General features: G+C 41.0%; 1 protein-coding gene across 2 annotated transcripts in view; it reads right to left on the reverse strand.

The window, feature by feature from the left end:
* cadm1b (cell adhesion molecule 1b) overlaps nucleotides 1–27864 on the reverse strand; it is a 285857-nt gene that overhangs the window by 53859 nt on the left and 204134 nt on the right. For both annotated transcript variants that reach the window (XM_035386152.1, XM_035386150.1), the window contains exons 3-7: nucleotides 21022–21168; nucleotides 14941–15093; nucleotides 12927–13064; nucleotides 7620–7778; nucleotides 896–992 (exon numbers count right to left, since the gene is read on the reverse strand). In XM_035386152.1, coding sequence (XP_035242043.1) covers nucleotides 896–992; nucleotides 7620–7778; nucleotides 12927–13064; nucleotides 14941–15093; nucleotides 21022–21168 — 694 coding nt within the window. The remainder of the gene's footprint in view (nucleotides 1–895; nucleotides 993–7619; nucleotides 7779–12926; nucleotides 13065–14940; nucleotides 15094–21021; nucleotides 21169–27864) is intronic.

Consider the following 27864-nt stretch of genomic DNA (forward strand, 5'->3'; position numbering starts at 1 on the left):
AGGTGATGATTACCTTCCGGGCAGAAAGGCGCCGTGTCACCTGACTCGTGTCGCGACCCCCGAAGGCAAAGCGGAGAGGGGGGCGCCTTCCCTCCCTCCCTCCCTCCCTCGCTCCGCCACGAGGGGGAAAACGGCCCGGCGACGAGGGAGACGCACAAAATCCTGATTTCCTCAGAGGCCTCCTCAGCGAGACGCGCCCCTGCGCCCCGGATCCTCAATTCCGACGGGCACATTACTACATCGCATCAGCGGCGTCCCGCGCCCGGCGACGGGAATGATGACACCGGCCTCCGATGCGGGCGTCGTCGCGGAAACGCATCTTCCTCATATTCCGCTCGTATGCCACCCGTCGTTTGTATTCATGAGTCGGCGACAGCTCCCGTGTATTAACCGCGACGTGAGAGGGCGCTTTTCTCTCCTCTTTTTCCTTTTTTCTTTTTCCGTGGAGCCGCACCGATGTTCGGCGGTTGCATTTGCTGCTTTTTTTGCCGATCCCGCTCGACAATCAAGCGATCCGTTTTTGTTTAGCGCGGCGCGATTTACATTCCGATCATCGCGGTGTGCCTCACAGTTTCCAGGGGAACGAGGAAACTGTAAAGGATGAGGGGAAAAAAGATCCAACGCATTGGGGGAACAAATGCGAAAAATTATTCCTTGACTGCTTCTTAGGTGACTGAGTTGAAGCTCTAGGAAAATGAGTTTTGGAACCAGAGACGTCAAACATCAAATCATTCAGATACAAAAAAACTAACATAAAAACAATAGTTATAAATAATTTAAGGTGAAAGAAAGAAAGAGAGAAAGGAAGAGAAAGAATACAGAGGTTTTTTAGCAGAATGTGGTCAGGCATGTTTAAAATGGAGGTCTGGTTGTGCGTCCGAAAGACTGGACTCACTCTGGCTTCCCCGTGGCTTTGCACGTGAGCTCCAGGTTCTCTCCTTCCCTCGTCAGTCCCACGGGAAAACCCACGGTGATCTTCACCTCAGGTTTGTCTGGAACGAGGCAGGGAGGAGGAAGGGAAGGGAAGGGAAGAAGCACTTCATTAAGACACGCCACTGAACTGTGGCTGGCGCCCCGTTACAGAGACAAGCATCTGAATATTAATTAATTAAACCTTCATTTAACCAGGAAGGTCAACTGTGAACTTAATTCACTTTTTTGTGGTCGTGACCTGGGGAATCACGTTTGGCAGGAAATGTAAGATACTGCAAAAGCCAATCAAATGCAACACCTGAAGCGGCATAGCCACTTCTCGAAATGTTCTAAGCCATTTATTTGAGCCGGAAAGAGGGAAACAAGGTCAATTATGCAACTTTTTCTGCGCTCGTTAGCATGCAAACAGCATCCATTGAGGTTGTGTTCCAGCTTCACTCGCAATCACCCTGATTGGAGAGTGCACTAGGAGGCATAAAGTCACCCTGTCCAACATGGAGGGGGAATACACGGCGTGAGCGTTTTCTTCATCTTTATGCACACACATTTCATCCCAATCCATACATACATACATACATCTTGCCTTTGCAAACGCAGTACATTTTAACAGTGACTACATTCGCTGAAATGTGAAGGCATAGTAGCAAGGAAGCAACAGAAATATAAATGTTTTATTTTTCTTTTTTTTTTCGTTGGCAAGTTGGGAGGCAATAGAGGGTGGGAAATTGGAATTGCTGGTTTGGGAATTTGGCCAGGACAGGAGGGTTAACACCCTTACTCTTTTGACAAGCACCACAGGGTCTTTAATGACTGCACTGGGTATAACATTCCCTGCCACAAATAAAACCAACAGTATAAAGAAATGTGTCAACTCCACAGTGGGGGGGGGGGGGGGGGGGGGGACAAAAACCAAAAAAAACACAATTTTATTGGAATAAAACAAAAATAACAAAACAACAACAATATAAAATGAATGAAACAAACAAACAAAAAAAGAAATACTAAGAGCATTCCTGCCCTAGATTTTGCATTTGAGGAGCTATTAAAACCAGACGATTAAATCTCCATTTGTGCCTGCAGAAGTCTGTGATCCATTACAGCACATTGAGTAAAAAGAGTGGCCTGGCTGAGTTTATCAGAACGTTACACAGGGCAGTCATTGTCCTGTAGTTACCAGACCAAGCTCTTCACATAAAACAGCGGGGTGATATATACGGCTCTGTCAGCTTTTGTCTCCAAAATCGGTCCGTCAAGAAGCCGGCACGCGCTTCGCACCAGAGTCTGACCTTTATGGGCCAACGATAACAACCTTTAGCCCGTCCATTTAAATTACTGCCAACCGCAGGCTGTCCTTTCCCCCTGGTAACAGGCTTTAGGGGGCGGGGCTTGCGCGATGACTCACCTTTTCGATATGCCACCCCGTGAAGGACACCCCCCCCAAACCCCCCCCCCCACACACACACACAATTCCATCCCTCAAAACGTTTCCTCTTCAATTAGGGACCGGCGATGAGCGAGGCACAGCGACCAGGGGAGCGCGTCTGTCACACCGACAGGTGACAAGTTGTGGATGCCCCAGGTGAAGGTCTGTCGCCATCACGCCCCGGAGAAAAGCACTTAACCGCAAATTGCTACGGCAAAACACCCGGCCAAATGAATGGAAAATAAGGCGGGAAAAAAATGTCAGCTGTACCTGCTTCCCTCTACGAAAACTGTCTTCTAAGCAAGTAAATGATAAATGCCACCGCGAATGCCTGACATCTGACAAAGGAGTGTTTACACGATGTACTCATTAACATCAATTGAACAGATGAACTACCTTTTGCCCGAGCCTTTTCAGTAAGTATAATTACCATGTCATTATAGTACTGCGAGGTACGTAACAGGCTATATATATCCAAAATGTAATGGCATTTGTAAGCGTATGTCCGTACGGACGGGGGAAAGCGATGCATCTTACATCATTATTCCAAGTGTAGCAATATAAAAGAAAGGCGGGGGCATGGTCCTTTGAATTCTGTTTTTTGGTATATAATGAGTTCTTATGGCGGGGGCGTGTGGAGGTGGATAAAATGAGGGGGGCGGGGGGGGGGGGGGGGGGGTAAGGTTGTTTGATGCTCTGCCTTACGTTTTAATCTTCCCTTAATAACCCAAGTATTTGAAGATGGATTTCGCACATATTTTTGTCTAAACAAGAGAACAGACACAAAACATGAATTAATAAATTAAAAATTCATTCTGCAGCCTTGTTAAAATATGTATTGTAATAATAACACTCTACTGAAAGATTTTATTTAAAATGTGTCAGTTTGTTTTTTGAATTTGTTAAATAATTTAAAAAAATAAATGACATAAAGACATTTTTGGCTCTGAATAAATCCGCCCTCTTGGAAACTACATTTACAGGACACGGTGGCAGAAACACAAGTACAGCACAGGTACACACATTCTGTCAACCAGGGACCTGTTGTGTGTGCTCTGTGAACTGCTGTTAGTATATCTGTTATGCTAGTATACCAGTCATAGCTTCTCAATAATGCAGAAACATCCCGCAGCAAACCAGTGGGGGACGTATGGTGTGCGCAGTGGCTCTGAGGCTTCTCTGCGTACCTTTCACATGCAAGAAGACACACAACCACACAGACAAGGGCAGGCACATGGATGAATACGTGACAAGGTCTGATCACAGAAAAATGTGTCTGATATTAGCTACAGCGACTACTGTGCATACCTTTCACATGCAAGCAGACACACAACCACACAGACAAGGGCAGGCACATGGATAAATACGTGATCACAGAAAAATGTGTCTGATATTAGCTACAGATATTAGCTACAGCGACTACTGTGCATACCTTTCACATGTAAGAAGACACACAACCACACAGACAAGGGCAGGCACATGGATGAATACGAGACAGGGTCTGATCACAGAATAATGTGTTTGATATTAGCTGCAGATATTAGCTACAGAGACTACTGTGCATACCTTTCACATGTAAGAAGACACACAACCACACAGACAAGGGCAGGCACATGGATGAATACGTGACAAGGTCTGATCACAGAATAATGTGTTTGATATTAGCTGCAGATATTAGCTACAGCGACTACTGTGCATACCTTTCACATGCAAGCAGACACACAACCACATGGACAAGGGCAGGCACATGGATGAATACGTGACAAGGTCTGATCACAGAATAATGTATTTTAAATAAGCTAGAGTGAGCTCAGTAGTATTCATCAGGTGGACACACGCAGGCTGGCCGGGTAATTCCTCTGCATTTTTATATGATACTTAATATTAGATTCAAACACGCACATCTATGCTGTGGACGCGCTGGCCATTTCTACCTGACAATTTGCTTTCTTTCATCAATGACTAAAATGGTTACTGTATGTATGGACAACCTGCTATAAACAATGATTTTCATCATTTCGTGTAATGATATTTCTGTTTTTGTATGGTAAGATTGAACATCTCTACTCTACAAAACAATACACTGTAATTTTATCTGTGACATGCATTTTTACATGAAAAAAGTGTATTCATAAACTTTTTGTGCTTTCTTGTTCATGCAATCGAATCACAACACCTACTCTACTAACATGATAAAGGAGAGTACAACCTTTCCTATTATATTCTTACTTTTAAAAAAGCAACTTCTTACATGATAAACTGTGACTTAGCAGAGATAGCAGTATTTCTGAAAGTTAATTCTTGTACAGAAATCGCCTGGCAAGAGGTGCGAAAACATGACAAGCTGCTACGGCTAGCATTTAATTCAATTTTTGCGGTTCTGTCTGCGTGAAAAATATCCTCTCCGTGATAACTTGGTGGGGAGCTGCAGGGAGGCTGTGCTGTGGAAAGATTGAGGAATAAAAAGCCCACAGACCACAGAGCAGCTGCACGCGGGCAGCACCTCGGCCCTGGGTCCCAGGTGGAGCCTGTACCACATACAGCATTAATGAGCGTGGCACAGCGAGAATGCAAGAGCTACAGTGGCAATCGCTTTAAATTAAAACTTCTTGCTGTTAACATTCCCCACAGTTTTTGGTAGATGTAGTGAATTCATAGCCAGGTACAATTTCCTATACTTTTTTAAATGATTATTTTCATACATGACACTGTAAATGAAATTTGCTGATGGTAAATAACATTGTTTCTGAATGTAAATGACAAGGATTCTGACTGTAAATGACAATGATTCTGACTGTAAATTACATTGTTCCTGACTGTAAATGACTTTGATTCTGACTAGAGATCACATGGTTTTTGCCAGTAAGTAACATATTACCCAACTATAAATGATGTGTCAACCTGTCCATACTCTACAGCTTCATCAGTTGAGCAGATGAAAAAACGTCACTTGAACACATTTAATCTGGATAACTTTAAGGTAGCCAACCTGTTGACAGGCGAGCCTGCAGTACACTAAAAACAAATTCAAAATTCTGCCAACTACGCTTAAGAAGGAGGGAAAGACTGGATAAAGCCTGCTTAGGGATGGCTGGCAGGCTGGCTTCAAACACTGCATTGGCTGTTTGCTTACCAAGACACCTTTAAGTTGACTCGATTAGCCTTAAATTTAATACCGCACATATAGTGAGTTTTCATTTGATTAAGGTAGACAAACTGCCTTGGATCAGGGGTACAACAGCCGTGCTCCAGGGGACTGAACCGTCGACTCAGCACATTCTCCCATCCTGAGCGCACGCACAACACACTACTTCTTCCCATCCCAGGGTCGTATCGCTTCTTTTATTTCTCCTTTATGAGGGAAATCTCCGAAAGGAAATTCCGTTTCTCCAAAAAGGAATTAGCCGAGCACTATTTATTAACCGGCTATGGTTTTAAATTAGAACCGAGAACAATAAAATCAGTAAATTGGGAAACGCGATAAGAATGTAATTGCTTTAGCCCTTGCCAAACTGCACTACGTTCGGCCAGGCTTATTAACATTTCGTCATTTCAGTACTGATGTACCCATCTCTATATGTCAGCATCTAACCGCGTTTACAAGCTGCACCCTTTCATGTAGAATAGAATACAGTGCAGTTACGCACACTTCATAGATTATTAATAACCATTTTACATATACACATTATTACACGTCTAAAGCTTAACAAGGCAGCTGGGATAACTGATTTTTTAAATCTCTGTTTAATTACCAATGTAATTTAGTTCTGGAGTTCAGCACATACATTTTATTTATAAACTAAGCATTAAGAACTTAGCTTGTATTGGCTAATATATTATTGCTGGGCTACAATCAACACATTAACAAGTGCTGTTATTACATAATAGATTATTGCTTAATAAATAATTTATATCAACTCTATTATCTAGAGTGTTGACCCCTTATGACTTCTCCTGTCCGAATATTGCCTCTCCATCGACCTATTTTATTTTCTTTTCCCTGGCGGACAGTGTACACCATGGGTTGCCTAGAAAAATCAGAAAGATTTGCTTCAAAAGGAAGATCTGAAGTGACTCTTCGCATACCCAATCGCAACTTCCAGCCATTCCATCATGTCACAGAAGTACGCCAAGAGCTAAATAAACGCTAAACATATTTTACATAGCAAACTGCATTCTCAAAGAACTCATGTTTTATTTATGTGGTTAAAAGGTAATGCATTTATTTAGCTTGTTTATAGTCACACTCAGAGAAAGCCAAAAGAAAAAAAAAGCAGCATTATCACCTGAAAGTAATTACCATTCTGTTTAGCTGCCTCATTAGGACCCAAACACTGAGCGTTCACTAAAATGGCCGCACGACCAACCCGACCGCGAATGCAATTCCACAAAGCGACTGGTTCGGCCGCCCATGCCCATCGATATTTCCAGCGTTGTTGCATATCCACACTTTCTCACTACTTTTTCTTCTGAGGATTATAAACTCCATTAAACCACAGAGGTTTGGCTTTTTTTTATTTTTTTAAAGCAAACTACTTGGTATGGCAGCATAGGCTTTGCATCAGTCAGGAGGCAGCCACCATAAATCTGCTTCTGAAGCTGAAGCATGGCTGCCACGAATCCAGCCCAGTAATTTAACAGTACAGTAAATGTTTTCTCTTGATTTTTTTATCCGCTTTAATCCAAGATTGCCAAAATGTCAAGTCTCTGCAGTTCAGCTGATCCTTCCTGTCTTTTATGGAGAAAGGTCAGAGATACCGCATACTTCTTTCAGAATAAATGAATATGCTGCAAAGCTTGCAAAAGGGTAGGTTAACCTTTCCCTGACTTCTAATGATACGTGCATCGGTTATTTAACTTTTTTTTGTTGCACGGATCGATACATTTATATAAGAGATAACATTTTGCATTGAGCAATGTACACCTCAGTTCTTCTGTCTTAGCCCCTTGAAGAGGATTAAGAAACATCTTAAACTACAGAACAAGAGTCTGGTTACTTGTTTCAATTAAAGTCACCCTGGTAAACAGATTAACCTTTCGCTTGGTTGGCATTTTATCAGCACAGCTGTTTCACACAGTCGTCTGAGGTTCAGAGATAGCAGTAAAATTGCTGTAAAGGTTAACCTGACCCTTACATAAAACAGCCTGCACCAATGCACCCCCAGGGCTGATTGCAGTTACGCGGGCAAGGTCAGACTCACGTTGTATTTCAAAGAGACTGGTTATATTCTTATTGTACTTCCAGGGCACAGGTTGTACTCACATTGCACTTCCAGGTATTTCTGTGCTTGGAAGTCTTTGACTGCTGGATGGTCCACGATGCAGACGACAGGAACTCCATCATCCTCCTTGGAGACGGTGAGCGTCAGCCTGCTCGTGACCGTGAACATCCGGTCATATGTCTCCTCCACGGTCAGCTCACCTGGGAGGGAAAACAAGAACGGGATGTAGACAACAAAAAGTGCTTTGCAACTCACAGCTTGGAAACCACTGTGCTAGAGTTCGTGGGTTAGTTGAGAAAATGCCCAGACCAACCACAGAGGAACCACAGAGTAGAATTTAGTTTAGCTGAGTCTAGAAGTTCCTTTAGGCAGATTATTTTTGCTTGATTGATGGATAATTCAATAGATTGGTAGTTTTAGTGTTTTATTAGTCAGGGGCTGTGCCACCAGTGTCCTAAATGTTGAAAATAGGGACACCTACTCATTAAAACAGCCAGCTACCTGAGAATAACAAAGCCAATGCAGATGGTAATGAGCCAAACCGGCATTCAGTTAAAAACCAGTTTAAAAAAAACAAAAAAACAAAAAAGAGATCACACAGGTGCTTAAAATGTACGTTTCAAATTGCCCTTGATTGACTGAGAAATTGACTGGAACAAAATCCAGCGCACACAATAGCCCCCCTAGGACTTAATTTAAGCAGCCGTGTTTTTTCCTGTGGGGGGAGGCAGAAATAAAAAAATTAAAAAAAAAACAGTTATGCAAAGGGAAGGGATTATATTTCCATTTTCCATCATACTAAGTTGATACATTTTTTTAGGAACATGATCAGCCAGAGTTGCTAGCGTGGCAGTGACATTTTTACAGTTTATTAAAGTACAGCTTAATGAAACATTTCTCGGCAGTTTGTAATGTTTTCGTTTTCTAATGAGCCAAGCTCCCGGCACTAGAACGTACTAATTAATTTTTAATTAAACCCAACATTGTAAATCTTGGCAGCAGAGGTGAAGGAGGAAAAGGATATGTTGACAAGCACAATGTCAACCACTGACATTCAGCATTATCCCCCTTGAACGTACAAATGGCGGATTTCTCCAAAATAACGAGCCTCAAGGTGTTGTCGTTTTTGTTAATGAGTTTCCTCCCAGATGCCTGGAAATGCACCGCTCTCGTAAAGAAAGCAACTGACAGCCGATACCGCGGCTTCTAGAGCACGAGTAGCTTTTAGCTCGCGTTAGCTTTCTTTCCATTCAGCAGAATTACAACACTGATCTGTGGCAATTTATCAAAACATCACTCTCGTTTAAAAAAAAAAGAAAATATTGCTCGGAAAGAACCTTCCCAGAATGCTTAATGAGCAGTGAGGATACATTCCAAAGCTGGATTCATTCACTGGACACTGAGGCTGTTTTTCAGGCCTACAAACTCCAACTGTGAACTACTGTCCCTTCCCTAAAAAGGTTTCACCTGATTATTGAGTGTTAGCTGTGTTCTGCATCGTCTCATGCACTGTTGCATTCATTTGACCTTCCATTAGAAGTCGCTAGTTTGCCCTGCACTCATGAGTACTGAGTCAGGATACGATCAACTCCCTTGAGTATAACATACATGTCTGTTTTATTTATTTCCTTAGTTCATTCATTCCTTTGCTTTTCAGTTGAATCTTTTGGTTTATCCCATTCATTGGAACAGTTTATTATTTTGCAAAGTATCATAATTTATCATGTTATGGCAGAATAGACCGATTAGCAATATAGCAAAAAAGAAAGAAAGAGGACATCATTTATTTTTTCTTGGATAGCCCTTGAGTTAAACTGCCCCTTATAATCAGACTGTTACAATTTATGGTCGGAAGCTATCGTGTTGGCTCGGGTTTTATGGGCTTTTTCGAAACTAGAAAAGCGTGAGTGGATCAGCCAGCCGGCCGATCTGTCAAGGCCCTCAGACCGTGACTCAGTCGAGCTCCGGTGACACTGTGCCCTTGGTCGTGGCTGACGACGCAGTCCAAACAATATCTCAGTCGCTAAGTCCGCACCGTGGCAATCTGCTGCATTTGCAGCCGCACCTGTGACTACACAGCCGTACGATGACCCTGAACGAATCCTGTAAGGCGGGCCCAGGGGGGCTGGGTGGCCTGATCTCATAAAACACTTATTCCCTTCAGCACTGGTCTGTTTTTTTTTCCTCTCCAAATTTTTAGGCCTACATTATGGGATGGCATAATGACGAAGTGCTGTCAATTTGTGAATTCACCTCGCATCCACCTCTTCCCATGTGCTTCATGCACTGGTCTTTCTGACTCAGCACTGGCCCATTTGCATTTAATCATGTTGATTAACCTCGTGTGACACCGACTGATTCTCCGGGACCGGGAATATCTGCATACATCCACATGTCAGTAACGCCATCACCATAGTTCATATTATTAGACAGAAATGTAATGCTGTTGTGCAGCACATGCCTCCTGCTGTTACTTACATAACGCATCAAGTAGTCAGAAAGTGCATGTAAATTGATTCCGCCTTGTCATTTAATATAATGTTGTAAAGTACAGTCACTCTCTATACTTGGCCGCAGTGTAAAGCTTTTATGTAACAGATGACCACAAATAGACAGATTCAATAGACACTGAAATGATGAGGACAGCATTGTTTGAGGGACATATGCAGCAGAGGCTGCTACACAGGTGTGGCTTAAGCAAACACATTCCAGCAGGCATAGTGTGATGGTTGCCTGTAGTTATGGCTAGCTTGGCTGCAAGAGGTAATCTCTTTGATTCTTGGGGTTGATTGTTGTGGTTACTGGTGCTGAGTGAAGGGGAAAAGAAGAAAATGACCCTTTTATTTTAAAAATTAAAAAAAAAACCAGTACAATATTCAGTGAAATGTGTACTTATTTATGTAAACTAATGCTATGTTTTGAGGACAGCAAGCACTTTTCATTAACTTCCAGAGTTGCTGATGCTAGCTAGCCAGTTACTATTAACATACGTGACTGAACAAGGTAATAGAGGATCATTGAAATTTTTGACATTCTTTTGTTTTTCATTTGTGAAACTATAAGATCAGAGCTACAAAATGAGGTATTACTTGTTTGGATTGACTAATACGCTTTGGAGATGTGGCTTGTTAAAATGTGTATGTATGAGATAAGTGGCTTTGAAAAACCAGCCTTCAAAAGGTTTGGTGAGATATGGTGAGTTTCTCACCTGGAGAACACCTAGGTGTGAAAACTGGCCCATCAGCCACTGGTGAGGAAGGGTCTGAGTGGGGGCAGGACAATGGGGCTGGGGTGTTAACGAGGTGCAAAATGCAGGAGAAAGCTTTAGCTGGGATACATAACGTAGCAAGTCAAAGGGCTGTGACAATAGCACAATCACTCTTCCTACATGAAGTAACATACAGCATAAATGTAGCAGTTAGTGGTATTAATAGAGCAGTTAGTGTGATACATACAACAATGGCGCAGAGTAAAAAACACTATGGAGCGCAGCAGCGATTTTCTTTCCATGATCTATGTCGTTACAGGCTGATGTAATTTTATTTTATTTTTCAACTTATCTCATTTTTGACCGAAATCACATCTGACAATGTTTTTTAAGCATTCTTTAAAGCTGACAGTTGCGCAATGCCCCGTCCCCTTACCTCATCCAGTCACATATTACTACCCCACTAAATAAAAATGTGTGATAGGATCCAAAACAATTGCCTTAAGCGCAAACACATTCTCATGCATCCTAAGCAATAATCCATTATTGGTTTTGTGGCAACAGTTACTCATGCATTCACTCATGCACAGATATACATGAGCAACATAAGTATACTGATGTTTAAAGCGTTGGTCTTGTACCCCCGGGGAGGTGATGAGGCTCAGCCGTCTGAACGGTTGACCGCGGGCGTGAAGTTATTTTCCACATGGCGCGAGACGTCTGCTGAGTCGCGTTCGTTACCCGAGGTCTCTGGCAGAACGCCGCCTCCAAGTTCATCCAAGGGCGTGACACGCTGTCACGGGGGGGGCGTGACCCTCCGCCGTCGGGGCTTAACCAAACGGGGGCACCTCCCTGTTTCACATCTTGGACACCGACCCTGTCCTAATTTATCGTGCGGGGAAGAGATTAATACCTGCGTTCTCTCGGACTTTTCTTTTACTTGACTTTCATTTGACTTGCGGCACTTACGGCAGTACGTGTAGAGACTTCAGACAAATGTGGAGGGAGAAACACTGATAGCGAATACAAAAAAATAAAAAAATAAAAAAATAAAATAAATAAATAAATAAAATAAAATAAAAAATAAGGCTGGATAAAAGTGAATAAACAATGTCTGACTAAATGGCTTTGCATAGTAGGCTGGTTTGTTTACCCTTGCAAACCTAGGTTGCTATAACCTTTAAATGATATTTAAAAAAGCTTAAATATCCTAAAAGTAATTAGGCTGAATGATGAAATTGTTTAATTAAAAGCAAATCCACCCAGCCGGCAGGGTGAGAGGAATTTGTCAGTGTGTAGTGGTGCACTGTGAAGCTTTTCCCCTCCGTATACAGCCATCCTCCATTCCCACCACAACCCCATCAACCCTGCTAGGCTTTAGTACCCTACCCTCTCCATTAAACCAAAACAGAAACCCACCACTATATTCCATCTATGCATAACAAAGTGCTTTCAGTCTAAGCTGGTGCTAAATAATTTAAGCCACACATAGAGTCAACCCAGGACAACTAAAGTTCTTGCCCAACAATTTAATCCTTTGATTTTTGATACTGAACTTTGAAGTTAATGACAAGAAAAATATAATAAACATCAGCGCGGCTTAGCGACAAATTGGCAAATTAAAGTATTTTTCCTCTCCCAGGAAATGATTACGCTCATTAGCATATTCTTTGTTGGAAACCGTTCATCTTTCCGAGCGTAACTGGTCTTGCGGCATGTGGAGGCGCTCAGACCTGAGTCACCAGGTAGCCCTGGGGAGAGTTGCTCGACGGGTTTCCCTCGGAAGTCTGAAGGGAAGATGCATTCGTTTGCAGATTAAAGGCACAGGAGACTCATTAAGTCCAGCACCCTGCGTCGCCGGGCGAGGCCAGACCAGGGCCCGTGTTTGTATTGTGGGAGGCGCACAGTAGGACCTCCGTCATTGCCACCTCGTTTGAAAATTTAAAACATTAAAAAAGACTGGATTTGTCCAGTTAAAAAGTCTGTGTTCTTTCTAGCTTGTGGAGTAAAAACAACTCACTCGTGCCCCTTACAGTTTTAAAATAAGCGTATCTCCTCGTAGGTGAACTGCGGACCAAATAATTAGAAAAGACAGCTGCTCGTTAAAAACGTTTCGTTACCTGCTCGCATGGGAACCCACCTTGAAGCTCCTCCTCTCCTTTCATCCACCGGATGCTGCTGGCCGGCTTGCTGCCGGCGGTGGTGCAGGTGATCTCCGTCTCGTTCCCTTCGCTGACCACGTCTTCCCGCGACTCGATGACGGGGTTGCCTGGTGGGACTGACATCACACGACAAACAGGTGACGGGGGGATTGGCAGAACCACCGCAGAACTGCACACGTTTGTGGTAACATAGCCTGTTGTTCAAATTTCAGAGGTCACACGCATTGAACAGTTGTAGTAGCGGGCATCTGAACGACAAGACCAGGCTATGAGATGAAGGCTAAAGCTCTCTCTGGGTGACATCATGGCGGATTACGTGCTGCTTCCCACCAGCGCCAGTATAAGACACGGGATTGGACACCATGGGAAGCATCTACATGCTTTAATCCAATGTTTGAACAGGATAAGCCATCTATCAGCCCTATGTAGAAAAAATATCGGAACGAATACATTGGAAGTAATGACAAATTTTGAGTGTAATTCTGCTTGTGATTATATTATGGGACATCTGTTAATGCTTAAAGGAATGCTCAGAAGAAGAAGAAGACGAAGAAGAAGAAAATGTTTCTACTGCTGTTCTGTCATTGCGGGTGGTTCATCGGTTTTTCCTCCACCGCCGTGTGAAATTTTCTCACAGGCAGGGAACCTGTGTCACCTCCCACCTATACATGCTCATGAGTATTTATAGAGAGATTGTCTCCCCACCTGAAGCACAGAATCCCCACACAAAAAAAGTATTAATAGATTAGACTTTTTACAGGGCGCTAAAACGTTACCATAACCACGTAGGTAAGTATAGGAAGCTATGCGAATCCACAATGTATTTTTATTGCTCAAAAACACATTTTTGTCCAACTGCCCATTGTGTGCATCAGCATGACATGCCCATAATATCAGAAAAAGCCAATTCAGCACTCGGGATTACAGAGTGACTCAAAATTCTAAAATACTGGGTTGCAATATATGACACGCCCCCCTGTCTGGTTTCAAATCTGCTCGTCCCAGAGCCCAGAGAAGCCAGCAGTCCTACAGGACCATACGCACTTGGCTTGGCTGCAGTGCTGCCTAGGGTGGGGTGCAATGGCTGCATAGCTCAGCCAGTGGACCACAAAGCAAGAAAGAGCAGTACCTGGCAGAATGCACTGCTCTCTCCTTAAGCTGCAGGGGGGTTTCTTGGACCAGACATTGCTATGAACATGACTAGACTATTCAAATTGGGAAAAAAATAAAAACAAAGGGGGAAAAAAGTGAAAAGGCATGTAAAGCTCATACTAGTTTTTAAATGCTGTGTAAATTCAGCTGACAAATACAGAATAGCTATGGTAGATGAGGCTAGCGCACTCAAACTCCAACAGCCATATTTGTTCTGAAAAATATAGGGTTTGTTCAATGTTTCCAGTCACTTGCAGGACTGGTGTGTGTTGTTATTGAGCCTAAGAAGGAAAGTGGCTCAACTCCCAACTGCTGTGTTGGATTGGAGCCATTTTGAGTGGTTAAGTAATGTCAACTTGTTCAATTGAAAAAGGAAAACAAAACTGCACTAGTGACTATAAGCTGAATTAACATAAATTAGTTTCTGTAGTTACTCTAATGGGCTGCATCATACATTAGAATGTATTTACACTGTTTAATTAGTTCCTAACCACCCAGGTCAACCTCTGGAAAATTTGGAATGGCCACTTGCAGGGCAGCCCGTTTCAACTTTATAACTGGAAAACGGCTGAATCGCTTAGTCAGGGAGTTTTGGGGACAGAGGGATCAACTCCCTCCTGGATTTACTTTGGAAAAACATGACCAACGGCTGACCTTAAGTAGTGATGATTATGGGGTGTTTTTTGGGGGGATTGGAGGTGAAGAGGTGAGAGTGCTGTAGGGGGGTTGAGGTTAGGGGGTGCAAGTGATTTGAAGGGCGGGGGGTTGAAGCTTGGGGAGTTGGAGTATTTTTTTTAGGGGAGAGGGTATGAGGTTTGAGGGAGGGAAAGAGTTTCATACCTAGCACAGTGATGTCGGCGTAGGCTTCTTGTGGGGGGTCGGTGTAAAGCTGGCACACGTATCTCCCCTCGTCGGAGAGCGACACGTTGGACAATGACACCCGAAGCTCATTGTCTGAGAAGTTGACCAGTTGAAATCGGCTGTCCTTCAGAGCTGTGGAAGAGCACGCAGCGGCAGGGGGTTACAAGAGGCTCATGTAAGGGGAAAAACTGAACAGAGCATTAGCTGCTTCCTCACTAATGCCACGAAGCAGTGGAATAGGTCCGGCTGAGCAAATTTATCACCTCATCAACAAACCCTTGTTTTGAGTCGAGGCGCTCTTCAGAGATTTTCGATCAGGAACTTTCTAATGAGGGGAGGACCTATGAAAAAAAGATTGATCGTTTGTTTTTTTTCTTTACTTTTTTGTCTCCCAAGAGTGATCACGAGTGTATTAACCGCATTATAAGACCGTTTCGAGAGCAAATATCTTGCCCGAGATGAAAGCCCACGGCAGCTTTCCTACAGATTGCATTCAGGTCCGTGCAGTGCACTTATGGAGCATGTGCTACCGTTAGCTACGCCAGCTCGGAATCGCACAGCATAGGCCGAGGTGATACCCAGCAGCTTTCCCTCAACCCGCTTAGTGCCGTGGCCCTTTTCTCTAAAGCCCTTGGAAGCGGCAGTTCAAAGAATCGAGAGCCTAAAAAGAGATATAAATAAATAATCAGGGATCATTAAGGGTGCATTAGGATTCTGAGTCAGATACAGTGCAGGCTGATGGTAAGTAGATCTGATTGTTTTGTGTCCCAGATGGTTAGCACTACTCTTTATCTTTCACATAATAAAGCTGCAAAAAAAAAAGCTAGTCCAAACCTAAAATTTTTTGAACATTCCCGAAAAGTTCGATTTATACAGTCTAATGCATGTCCCATGAATCTCATTGTTAAGTCATGAAGAAAACTGCAGCCTAACAATGTTATTCTGTTTTTAAAAAATCTGTGAACAAAATGGATTGCGTTGTAGATGGTACGTCATGTTCTTTTAAATGGGAAACTCATAAATGTTTAAGGGGTCTCACATTTAGAACATTTTTAACATTAGAGATGGGTATCGTCCAAATTTTGGTGACATTGATGTTCAAACAATACCTTTGAAACAGTACTGCTGCCTAAATTATGCTTGAACCAATACCTTCTTTAAAATACAGAGCAAACAATGACAGTAAAGAACACCTTTTAATTGTAAAAGCAAAGACATTGAACAATAATTGATTAATTTAATTGTTTAAATTATACTTTATACTTGAAATTTGTACCATTTTGATTTTGGCATTTTGAGTTTAACATTAGCTAACATTGCTAACGGTGCCTGCTGTCACCAATTGTACAGGTTGCATGGGAACTGGTGCTATAATGCCTTATGTTTTTCTGTGACTGACATAGTTTGTTAGTACCCATAAAACATCCTAACTTTGTTTAGGGAATGAATTGAAAAGAGGAGAGTACTTGCAGATTTATCCAATTGACACACAGTCATTACAAATCAATAATTACTTAAGTACAGTGCATGCAATGCACATCATCTGTGTCAATGTATAGATAACTGCACATCTTGCCACACTCTTACAGTAACAAATGCATTACTGTAAACGTGGCATTAAATAGGTTTGTATACCCAACAAGTAGTCTCGTCTCACAATTTGCTTTGCACCAGTTGTGAAAAAACAAAAAAATAATAAGTTTAGGTCAGACACATAAGTAATGGCAATGCACAAAAGATGTATGTGTTGGTTGGGACAGCACTGTTGGGATGGAGGACAGTTTATTGATCAAATAGCATAGACATGATAAAGAACACATAATACAATGCTCACGATTGAGCATTGAGCATTCCCCCAAATGGAATATATCTCTTTCAGCTGCCTTTAGATAGCTAGTCCAAAATCCTAGCCAATAACAGGAACCCTGACTGATACTCATGGTACCATAAAATGGCAGATGTCAAAACTGTTATGAGAGCATGTGAAATAGTACTGTACGCAAACTCTCTGGCTGAAACAGAATCACACTAACCACATAAAATTATAGAATCTGTTTCATGCACTTACAATTTTCTCAATAGTAGGGGAAAAAGTAGAATAAACATAATGTCTTTTTTGGCCCAATTACGACAACCTCCCCCCGCAGTGTCCCTGGCCTCTGCGCCTGTTGTTTTTGTGCTCGAAAAACCCAGAATCGCGCAGGAGCCCTGGCCCTATGACGGGTAGCCACAATTACAAGCTCCACTACCTCACAGCAGGACAGCCCTCCCACAAACCATGACTAAGAATAATGTTCCTTAATTCCCATCGAGTGTCTGAAAATACAACTCTCCCCCATAAAACGAAACCGCGAGCAACAGCTAGCGCATATGTTGCTGAGGCCCTTGCTCTTGTGAGTTTTCACAGTGTCAGAAAACTGGCAGTAACTGAGGTGTGGGGCAAATTAAGAGAAAAAAGCATGCTTTACTATATTATAATTGCTGTGTAATACTATTGTTAATATTTTAATGACACAACATGAACAACAACACTAACAGCAATACAAAATATAATAATAATAATAATAATAATTTCTCAAAGTGAAAATCCCTTAATGTGAATGAAAGAAAAATAAAAACATTTTAACAAGTAAAGGGCAACCAGCATGTTTTTTTGCAACCAGTTTAATACCAGCATGTTTCTTTGAAGGGTCCCACATCACAGAAAAAACAACTGACTATAATGAATAATGCAAAACTCAACTAATAGGGCAGTCATTTAATTACTTACAATGCAATACTTACAAGTTTCTTACTTGCTGGTACACTCTAAACCTAATGCCTTTGAAACGAGCAGTAACAAGAATATTCTTGATACTGCTAGTTTCAGTGACATTGATTTGACAGTTTTCACAGTCACACTTATCAAAAATAATGATCAAAAATTCACTGGATTATCAATCTAATAAAAAAGACTACAACAACTGATATGTTTAAAAACACAGTACATTACTATTTTTACAGGTACCGACCTGCTGACAAAAGTAACGTCATTCTGAGGCTGTAATAATCAGTGTTAGGCTATCTCCCAATCTGGAGATCAGCTTTTATTTTTTAATTTTTATGTTTCTGTTCCCAACTTTTAAAAAATAAAATTTATTTATTTAAGATTTAAGATTTATTTAAGATTATCATTAAACAGAAGTGTAATGGTATTGGACAAGGGTGTTAAAAAGGCTAGCAGTCTAAGCAGGCCTCCAGTTGAGTGATACCCTGAGATATGATGTCAGAGCTCTAGGGTGAGGCTCCTCCCTACATCCTAAGGAAGAACTGTGGAGGATGCCCTCCTTTTACACTCCCTCTGTCTGACAAAGACGAGTAGCAGAGATAGAGAGGCTCGCACAAAAATATAATTGGTATTGAGCCATGCCTACTGGGAGAACTCTGCTTGTCAATAACGAGAAAAATAAATCACATTATGGACACAGGTGCCACATAAAAAATATGTATTCAGCTTCTTGGCACCATCCACACCAATGAAATTCCACCGCTGATGGAGAGGGTTCCTCAGCAAGACTTATGGTAACTTACCTCCTTGTCACTTCTATTTCTGAATGCGGTACATTATTTCATAACAATAAGTGATTTTTTATTCCAGTTTGGAATGCTTAGTCATGACTTTAGGCCCGTCTCAGTGCCGAAGTGTGTCTGGCCAACTGCCATGTGTATACACCCAGTAACCCACCGGGCAGACTGCGAGCAACCGGTCGACATGAGCAGCCGTTACTGTACAACAAGGCAGGGAATGACCTACGGACTACAGCCCTCCCTCCCCAACCAACTCAGAGAAAAGGCTAACACTGCTTCATGGCACTTCCAGCTGTAGTTTACGCAGCCATGGTCTGGATGTGATTTTGTGACCAAGGAGCATGATGGAATGTTTATTTAATTATTATTATCTTTTTAAATCACTGTGAAGTTTTGCAACAAGAGCAGAACATCAGACAAAGTTAAACCATAAGCCATATGCTTCTGCGTTATGGAAGCTCAATTCATAATCTGAGAGATTATCTCGAACGTGGAACAATGAAAAGCAAGGACAACCAAAACTAGCATATATCAGAGCACAGTGTGCAGTACTTTAGAGAATTAAAAAAGGACTGTAATTTAACAAAATATAACAAATCAAGAATAAAAGGAAATTCTTCAACAGTTCATTCAATTTCAGCACTCACAGGAAAATGAAAGCGGCATTGCAAAAATGTTTTTCATAAATTCTGATTTCGGGTGGTTGAATATGGAAATAAAAACATTAGCATTCTAAAAGTTTATCATTTGATCATGCACACTTTTATATTTACACCGTATGTAGAATTTTGCATACACACACACGGAAAGGCTGGCTAACTAGCTATATATGCTTCTGCCATTAAAAGTCAATTTCACTCTTGAAATCCCTGATGTAGGAAAATGGGTTCTGGAGCTTGAGCACAGGTTTTCTGTGATACTATTGTACATAGTGCAGCAGTACATGAACTGCCATTTACATTTATAAAATTATCTGGCCCCTTGTTTTGACAAATGGGAAGACATCCTGCCTGAGAATTAACATTGATACTTGTCAATTACCGTTGATACAGCCAGTATCTTCGGGCGTATCAAGATGGAACTTGAATTAAGAATTGAAGAAGATAGAATTGAGACAGCGTTACATAATATACTGTTTGCAAATGTTCATCAATACCGGACATGCCACAGTGTACTATCAATACTATATTTAGTATAAAAATTTTTTTAATCGGATGCTATATAAAGTGTTAACGAACATAAAATGGGTAAGCCAATGAAAATGTGAAGGCCGAGCACGGCGGAGCTGGGGCGGACCTATCAGCTGACAGCCAGCGGACGAGCGTTCCTCCAGCAAAGATTAGCAGAGGAGAAAAAAAGAGGCCCCGATGAAGACGTAGGACACTGGAAAGCTCACAGCAGCCATGAAGCGCCCAGCGAATACTATAATAGAGGAAGTCAATTCGCAGACAATGACTCTCCTGGTCGTCTTTACCTTACATCAAGGCCTCTGCGCACCGCGCCGTTATGGTTTGCACAGGTTTAATAAAAGAGACGCCGGGGGACATGTTAGTCCTAAACAACTGGAATCAATTCTGATTACAGGACAGGCCCCGTCTTAAAGGAGCCAATTAAGGTTTTATTAATCAGGGGAAAAAAACTGATTGTACCGTATGCCTGCAATGAACCATGGTACAGGAAGATGTACTTCCTGTACATCTACAATACTAGAAGAAGAAGGATCACTCTACAGATGCTAACACTGGTTTAAATGACTACATGATGGGACTCATTGGTGACAGTTAAATGGTAAATGGACTGCATTTATATAGCGCTTTTATCCAAAGACCTTTACAATTGATGCCTCTCATTCACCCATTCACACACACACTCACACACCGCGGTGAAAGGCTGCCATGCAAGGTACCAATCAGCTCGTTGGGAGCAATTGGGGGTTAGATGTCTTGCTCAGGGACACTTCGACACCCCAGGGCGGGGGATCAAACCGGCAACCCTCCAACAGTTAAAGATATAAATTCATTTGACAAACCATACTGCAGTCTTGTTCTTCTTATCAATTAACAAAGACTTTTCTCTTGGTAACACATATGTATAGCGTCAAGCATCATGTTTTCATGTCACGTAAATGTCACAGTTTTATTAGTGTTCAAAGGTAGGTACCGGTTCACTTGTAGATACAACAGTTGTTTTTTCCCCCTACATTCAATGTAAATGGCTACAGAGGACAGTGTTTTATCTCTAATTGCACAAGACAGGCCTCAAAAAATGTGGGGACTTGACTTCCAGCTTGGTGCTACACCCTAGCCCAACTGAAGTCCAAGGGCACCTAACCCATTTTAGTTTAGGTGCCAAATGTCTAAGATGCTATGCATAATTTCCTCTGAAAGGAAGAAACATACTTTTACAGGAGCAAGTGTGACTGTTGGAATTGCACATATAATCTCCGTTATATGGCACATGAATGTTTGAGTGGATATGCGGCATGGTACTCACGTCTGACGTCTCTGAAGTAGATGGTCTGTCTGTTGGGGTTGAGGAGCTGGATGACTGAGTCATCGTTGTCCTTGACTCTGCAGCTGATGGTCGCCACCTCCCCCTCTACCACTGAGACGTTATATGTTACAAGATTTTGACCTTGGACTGTGGAGAGAGGGAAGTGGGGCAGAGGAGGAGAGAGATGGGGGGAGACACGTAAACAAAGAGAAGGGGAAATGATGATACTTGTTGAATAATGTTGGGATACACTTGACACTAACAACAGCATTCTATTGCTGTAATTGTGAGTGTATTAATGGCAGAATCCCTCCTGTGTGCAGACAAACAGAAACTAATGAGCACACACACAGAAACACACACACACAGGCACACACATACACACACAGACAGACACACAAACAAGCATTCACACACACACACACACACAGACACACACAAAAACATGCATACGCGCACACACACACACACACACACACACACACAGGCAGGCTGACACACACACAAACACACGCACACCTTCCTGACAGTGAAAAACAAGCTGGAAGACGCATCCACTCCTCTAATCCTTGGGATGTAACAGTTCTGTGCAGTGTGTGGAGTCAATGATTGATTTTCCGGGGCTGTGCTTGGTATGGGAGTCAGCCGCCGGTGGACTGTAACGCCACCGCTCTAAGAGACGGGGGGGGGGGGTGAGTGGTAATTGCTGCTCAGGGCAAAACTGCATCATGGCCATGCATCTGACCAGAAGGCGATGGAGCTGTCTCAACAATCAGCTATGGGACATTCGCAACACCATGCCAAGCCAAATAAGGTGCACACTTCAGACTGCACTGATCCAGGCCGAGACATGTCAGACACCATCATCCTCTGCTCGGTACAGGTATTTCTGTCATATTTTCCACAAAGCGGGAATGCAGCAGGCAAGTTCATGAAGCACAGCTCATGCATTCATTACCATTAATCATGTAAAAACGAGCTGAGAAACCCACATCAGATGCAAAAAAGATTGCGGTCTGTCTATTGCTAGGCGTGACAGAGAATGTGCGAGCAAAGCAGCGCACCGAACAGACAGCCTGTGAACAATCAATGGCAATCGCTGCCTGCGCTGAGTGTGTTTACACTCAGCCTTCGCGAGCACTGTAAATTATTCATGAGCAAATGTACTGCCTAATGAAAGATGAAGGAACTCCTGTTATGTAAAATATTACACTTAGAATGTAATACAACACAAAATACATCTTGCCTCAAAATCTGAGGAAATCCCACGACTATAAAGGGTGTTTTGCTGTGGTGGTGACAATATTATGCATGCTTCATTAAAGCTTTAAACATGTATACTTTGAGTACTGCGACAAAGGTTTGTTTAACTTCAAAAAAGCATATTATTTATTCCAGATGATTTCCTTGAATTAAACATATTTTAATGTCTCTGTCAATCTCTGTATTAATTTATTTACAATAGATAAAGAAAAAAAATTAAGGCCAACATAAAATAATTTCAGTTGAAATATGAATGCATGTGCATGGATAAAACGGGACATATGGATATATGACTGTGTATGTCTACAGAATAAACAGCTGAAGTACAGTATGAATGAGAGAGGTCTATGCTAAGTACCAGTCAAAACAAACAAACAAAAAAAAAAACAAATAACAAAAATAATGAACCATCAGACATACCAAAATCTTGCTGATATTTCAAGACCAGAACAAAAACAAAACAAATGTAAAAAAAATGGATCCCCAGAAGCGGATAATGAGGACAGACAGCTCAAATTACACGATTTTAATCAGCCTGCCACACCTGGACTGCAAGAGGGCAAAATAAACACAGGCTAACAACCTGAGGATGAAAATACTTCAGACATGTGGAAAGGAATGTACTTTCAATTGAAGGGCAATTAAAGATGCAAATATTGCAAGATCCTATCCATGAGAATCGCAGCCAGAATTAGTAGGCTGAATATGCCGGCTGCTGTTAGGAGAAGGTTAAATACCCATGGCACTAAGTTTCAGACCCCTGCCAAAGACAAACAAGAAAGAAAAAAAAAAAAAAGAAAAAAGTAGCTGTCTGAAAGGTTGTCAGAAACTACAGAAGATTAGTCTTTGAGTACCTGCTCCAGTAAACACATACAACAAAGAGCGCAGGAGGGTGTGTGTGTGTGTGTGTGTGTGTGTGAGAGAGAGAGAGAGAGCCCCAATTTAAGCCTTACTGTGAGACTGAGAATGTGTCACACAAACAAGAAAGAAACTACATTTCCGCAAACAAACAATAAACACGAATACTACAAAATTATATCCTTATCTGAATAAATTTAAATAATGTAAACAAATCAAAATCTGACAAACTGCTGATAGACAGTTTGCCAGTTTGTTTTATCTAGAGAGCTGAATTAAAAAAAAAAAAAAAATTAAATTAAAAAATTAAAAAAAAAGGAAAAATACAAAATAATGTTTTATAATAAAAAATAAAAAAACAAAACATTAAGGCCTGCGGTCCAAAATGTTATGCTTACAGTACAATACTTAGAAAGTCTGTAAAAGTGCCCAAAAGTAGAAAAACGTGAGTGAGGGCAAAATATGAAATATGAATTAGGCATCTGGACTTTTAAACCTCGTTTTTAAAAACGCTGTTTTGAAAAGTAGAGATGAATTTGACTCCATCAATTGCCAAGGCATCTGGGTGAGCATTTTCCTGAGCAAGATTCAAAGAAGTGTCATTAACACAAAAAATACAAGACATGCTTAAAAAACCCAGGATTTCTGAAAGGTTTGCAACGGTTTTTGAATGCTACAGCAGTCACTATGTCGTAATATCTGCGTTGGACTAGCTAAATGGTTGCAATGCGTTGAAATCGCTATCGGGATGTGATTTGTACAGATTACGTCAATCCGAAACTTTTCTTTTGAGACACAGTTAAATATATTCATGCATATGTATACCTGGGGTGAATGCACTAAAGCATGGTGGAGATTTAGTGAATTAGGTCAATTAACTATTCCGTCTAATTTACTAAAGCGTGCCTTAATTGCGACTCTCCTCTTTGTGTGTGAATTTTAGAACTCCGGAAAGCAGGCGGAAATTTGCCACGCGCTCACATAGCCTACCTCACGTCCTATGAAAGATATGTTAATAAGGAGTTCTCTTTCCCAAACATGACGGCAGTCTCCAGAGCCAGGAGAAGGCAGGATAAAGGTAAAACAGATTAAGACACGAGAGGGCCTTTCATTGCATTGCATTGCAACACTTAGCAGACACAGTTATCCAGTGACACAGCTGGAAATTACCCTCTAAACTACCCTCTCTTTTTTATGCCTAATGAATTAATTTTATTTGCGATGTCACTCCAATTTTCCTCCACTCTTATTGATCATTACCTCTATTTCCTGATCTATGCGTTTTCTATTTTTTGTCTAGTTGTTCCGTATCTGGAAATAAGACTGAATATGTACAGTGATAGAAGCGATATCTTGGGGTTTTGAAGTAAGTAATAAATGATGCTCCGCTGAACGTGCTTTATCAAAACACATCTGAAATCCTGTGGGCTCCGATTGCCTCTTGCTAAAAACGGATTATATAGCTACACTATTTGACTAAATGTATATGGACACCCCTTGGTCTAGGGCTGTTTTTCAAGGTCTGGGCTAGGCCCTTAGTTCCAGTGAAGGCAAATCTTCTTCTAAACTGCAGGGTGGAAATGCTCACTGTCTATTTTTTTTTCTATTTTTAAGAACATCTAAAAAATGATACTAATTTTTTGATGATACTGATTAAATGGCATAGAGAATTCAATGGTAGACATTTTAGTGTTCAAAAAGGAAATAAACTATTTAAGATCGTCCACAGTGCCAGACCAAATCTATTCACAATAATTTGCATTTGTTTAATATTTATTGAGGATTGGGAACCTCGACAACACTTCTTTTGCAAACTAAAATCTGAAATAAAAACTGATATATATATATATATATATATATATACATATATATATATATATATATCAGTCCAACAATGTCAATGGTTTTTTTTCAGGTTGTCAGTGAATGTCACTTTGTATTTAGTTGATCCATTTAAGTGCTGGATGTGTGGTTTTTTTTTTGCATGAGCACACTGAAGAAGGCTTATCCCTAAACTGTTGTGCATATCATGCCCTCATACATTCATGGAATGAAGCAATACTTTATAAGTATTCCAGTGAATATTGCTCTGTATTCTCTACCATGCTTTGTAATCTGGCTAGACATAATATTTTGGCCTTTTTATGGGTGTGTCCTACCAAAAAAATAAATAAATAAAAATAATAATAATAATAACAATGTGTTCCATGCTTTGAAAGCATTATTAGGCCTTAGGCTGAGTAAATCAGTCATTAATGTGCCCATAGCTGCTACCACAGTAGAGTCACAACAAAGCCTTGTGATTTTTATTTATTTAATTATTTTTGCACAGCAACCAGTGCATTTTGAGTGTATCTGGAAACAAAAGAAATGAATCAACTGCTAATGGGGCTGGAGAGCCAGGGCTGAATATTGATTTATTCAACATTTACCATTTACTAACGAATGACTGGTCTCTATACAAAATTAGTCATATACTTGCTTTCTGCCATCAACCTAGTTCTGCAGGTACCCACAGATCAGGGTTTCAGTAAGCTGGAAAAATAAGATGAAGCATTTCACACACTACACACCACACACAACTGCACTACAACTGGGTCTGACAGTTGGCACGAAAGTAAATTTAAAAACGGTAGGAAATGAAGTGAAGTAAAAAGCATGCAGGACATTTTAAACCATAAAGAATATAATTCATGTCGAAGCCCAAATTAGGATTTGGATAAACCTATCCAAACCAGTTATTCAACCAATTGCTCTATATATCTGTGGGTTGCATGCAGAATACAACTAGAATAAATGGGACAAACACCCACTGTAGCCTTGCATGTTCATTTTGGTAAATGCTATATATACAACGTACAAACACATATAGGTTAGTAAAGGAATACTCTAAACATGCATGCGCAACCAAATTTGGCTATTATCCAAATTATTCATACAAATTCATAATAGGGAATTATACATTTTCAAACATCAAAAAGGTATTGGACCTCAAGTCTATCGTCACAAAATCCTTTAATGCTAATCGCTGAGCCCAGAAAACAGCCCCTTCAAAGAGCTGGTTCAAATTCTTGGGGCAGTAACCCCTCATTACCACCTACCCTCAGAACAGCACCAAAGAAATACAAAACATATAGTGTTATCGTCAACTGGCATATAAACACAGCTGCACATTTTAGTACTTGAGCCTACTATTCGTCCATAAAACTAGATTACAGTAGATTAACCATGGTGACTGATAGTATTATACAGAAATAACTTTAGAAGGTATAAATTCTATGAACACAGACTAGGCACTGAGACATCGGCCTACAAAACAACTGCCCAAATGCATTCACACTGTCAGCTTCAAGAAAACTGATTTCTTTCTTTTTTTAAATTTAATTTATTGAAGCAATATGTGATAATTATAACTATGGAGACCATCTTTCTACAGATCAGTTCATTAATTCCAGATGTTCTACATTTCACAAACATTGAAAAATAATCCCCTTGGGAAGGAGAGTAACTGTATTATGCCAACGGTGAAGTTAACAGCTGTCTGACAGAGCCTGAAGGACAGTGACCAATGATGCACCCCAAAAATATTTCCATAATTTTCTTCCTTGAAATTCTGTGATATTTTTATTCATTTTTTTTTTTTTACAGCATGTGTAAACCAAACGTTACCATTGCTTATGTTACTACTGTTTATCTCTAACAACTTTTTTTTGTACTTAGGCAATAATTATTGGCTTGTAGTTCATGTCAATAAGTCATTTTAAATGGTGGGGGGGGGGGGGGTGACCTTAATTATTGATGACACCGTGCTCTACAAGGCAATGTCATATTTGGATGTTTGGCAAGACCATGCGAATGTTTCTTGATGTATACCTACAGAATACCTTCTGTGCATCCAATTACAAGCATTTCAAAAATGTTTTACAATGAAGAACCGCTCTGCCCTTGAACTAGTGTATTCCATAGCAAATATATTGAAGGTTAACATCAATCTAGATAAATGCAAACTATTATACTACTATACTGCTTTTATTAGATGACATAATGTTTTTGTGTTCACTTATGAAAGGTTTTGTCAGATTTCTAAATCCTGATTGATTGATGGATGGCCGCATTTGCATAAGTCATTCAAGCAGAACTGTGATGTGATCATTCATCTTTCTGCTTTATTAGAAGCAATTAGGAAGGGTGTCTTGAGACATTGATCATCCTACAGCCAGCTTGTTAGAGGAGAATGTGGTACACTAGTACACATGGGCATCCTTGTTGTTACGGATTTCTCCCACAGATTTTTACAGCTGCAAAGCACTGGCAGTTTTCTCAGACATCTCAAGCTAACTGGACGTTTGATGGAGAGCTTCTGGACTCATCATTCTACAAGGACCACCGATGTTCCTCTTTTAAGGGAGGGAAAAGACAGATCGTATTGAGGACCTACATCACATCAATGCCACCACTTGCACAGAAATGTAAAACACACAAGCCTAAGCAAATAAACATCACTCCCTCAGAACTCTCCCTTTATTGTCAGGCTTAACAAGTTATCCACCCTCTCCAACTGCACTATACATCTTTTTTTCACGTCTTTGCTAACTGATCTTCTTAGATAAGACCAGCCTGAGCATCAGTGTCACAGATCTCCTACATGAAAGACTGTCCCCATCTCAGAGACTGCACAGTTACAATTTCAGCACTCAGTCCAACTACAGTCATTTCTGGCTT

The sequence above is a fragment of the Anguilla anguilla genome, chromosome 12, assembly GCF_013347855.1.
Source record: "Anguilla anguilla isolate fAngAng1 chromosome 12, fAngAng1.pri, whole genome shotgun sequence".
Lineage (NCBI taxonomy): Eukaryota > Metazoa > Chordata > Actinopteri > Anguilliformes > Anguillidae > Anguilla > Anguilla anguilla.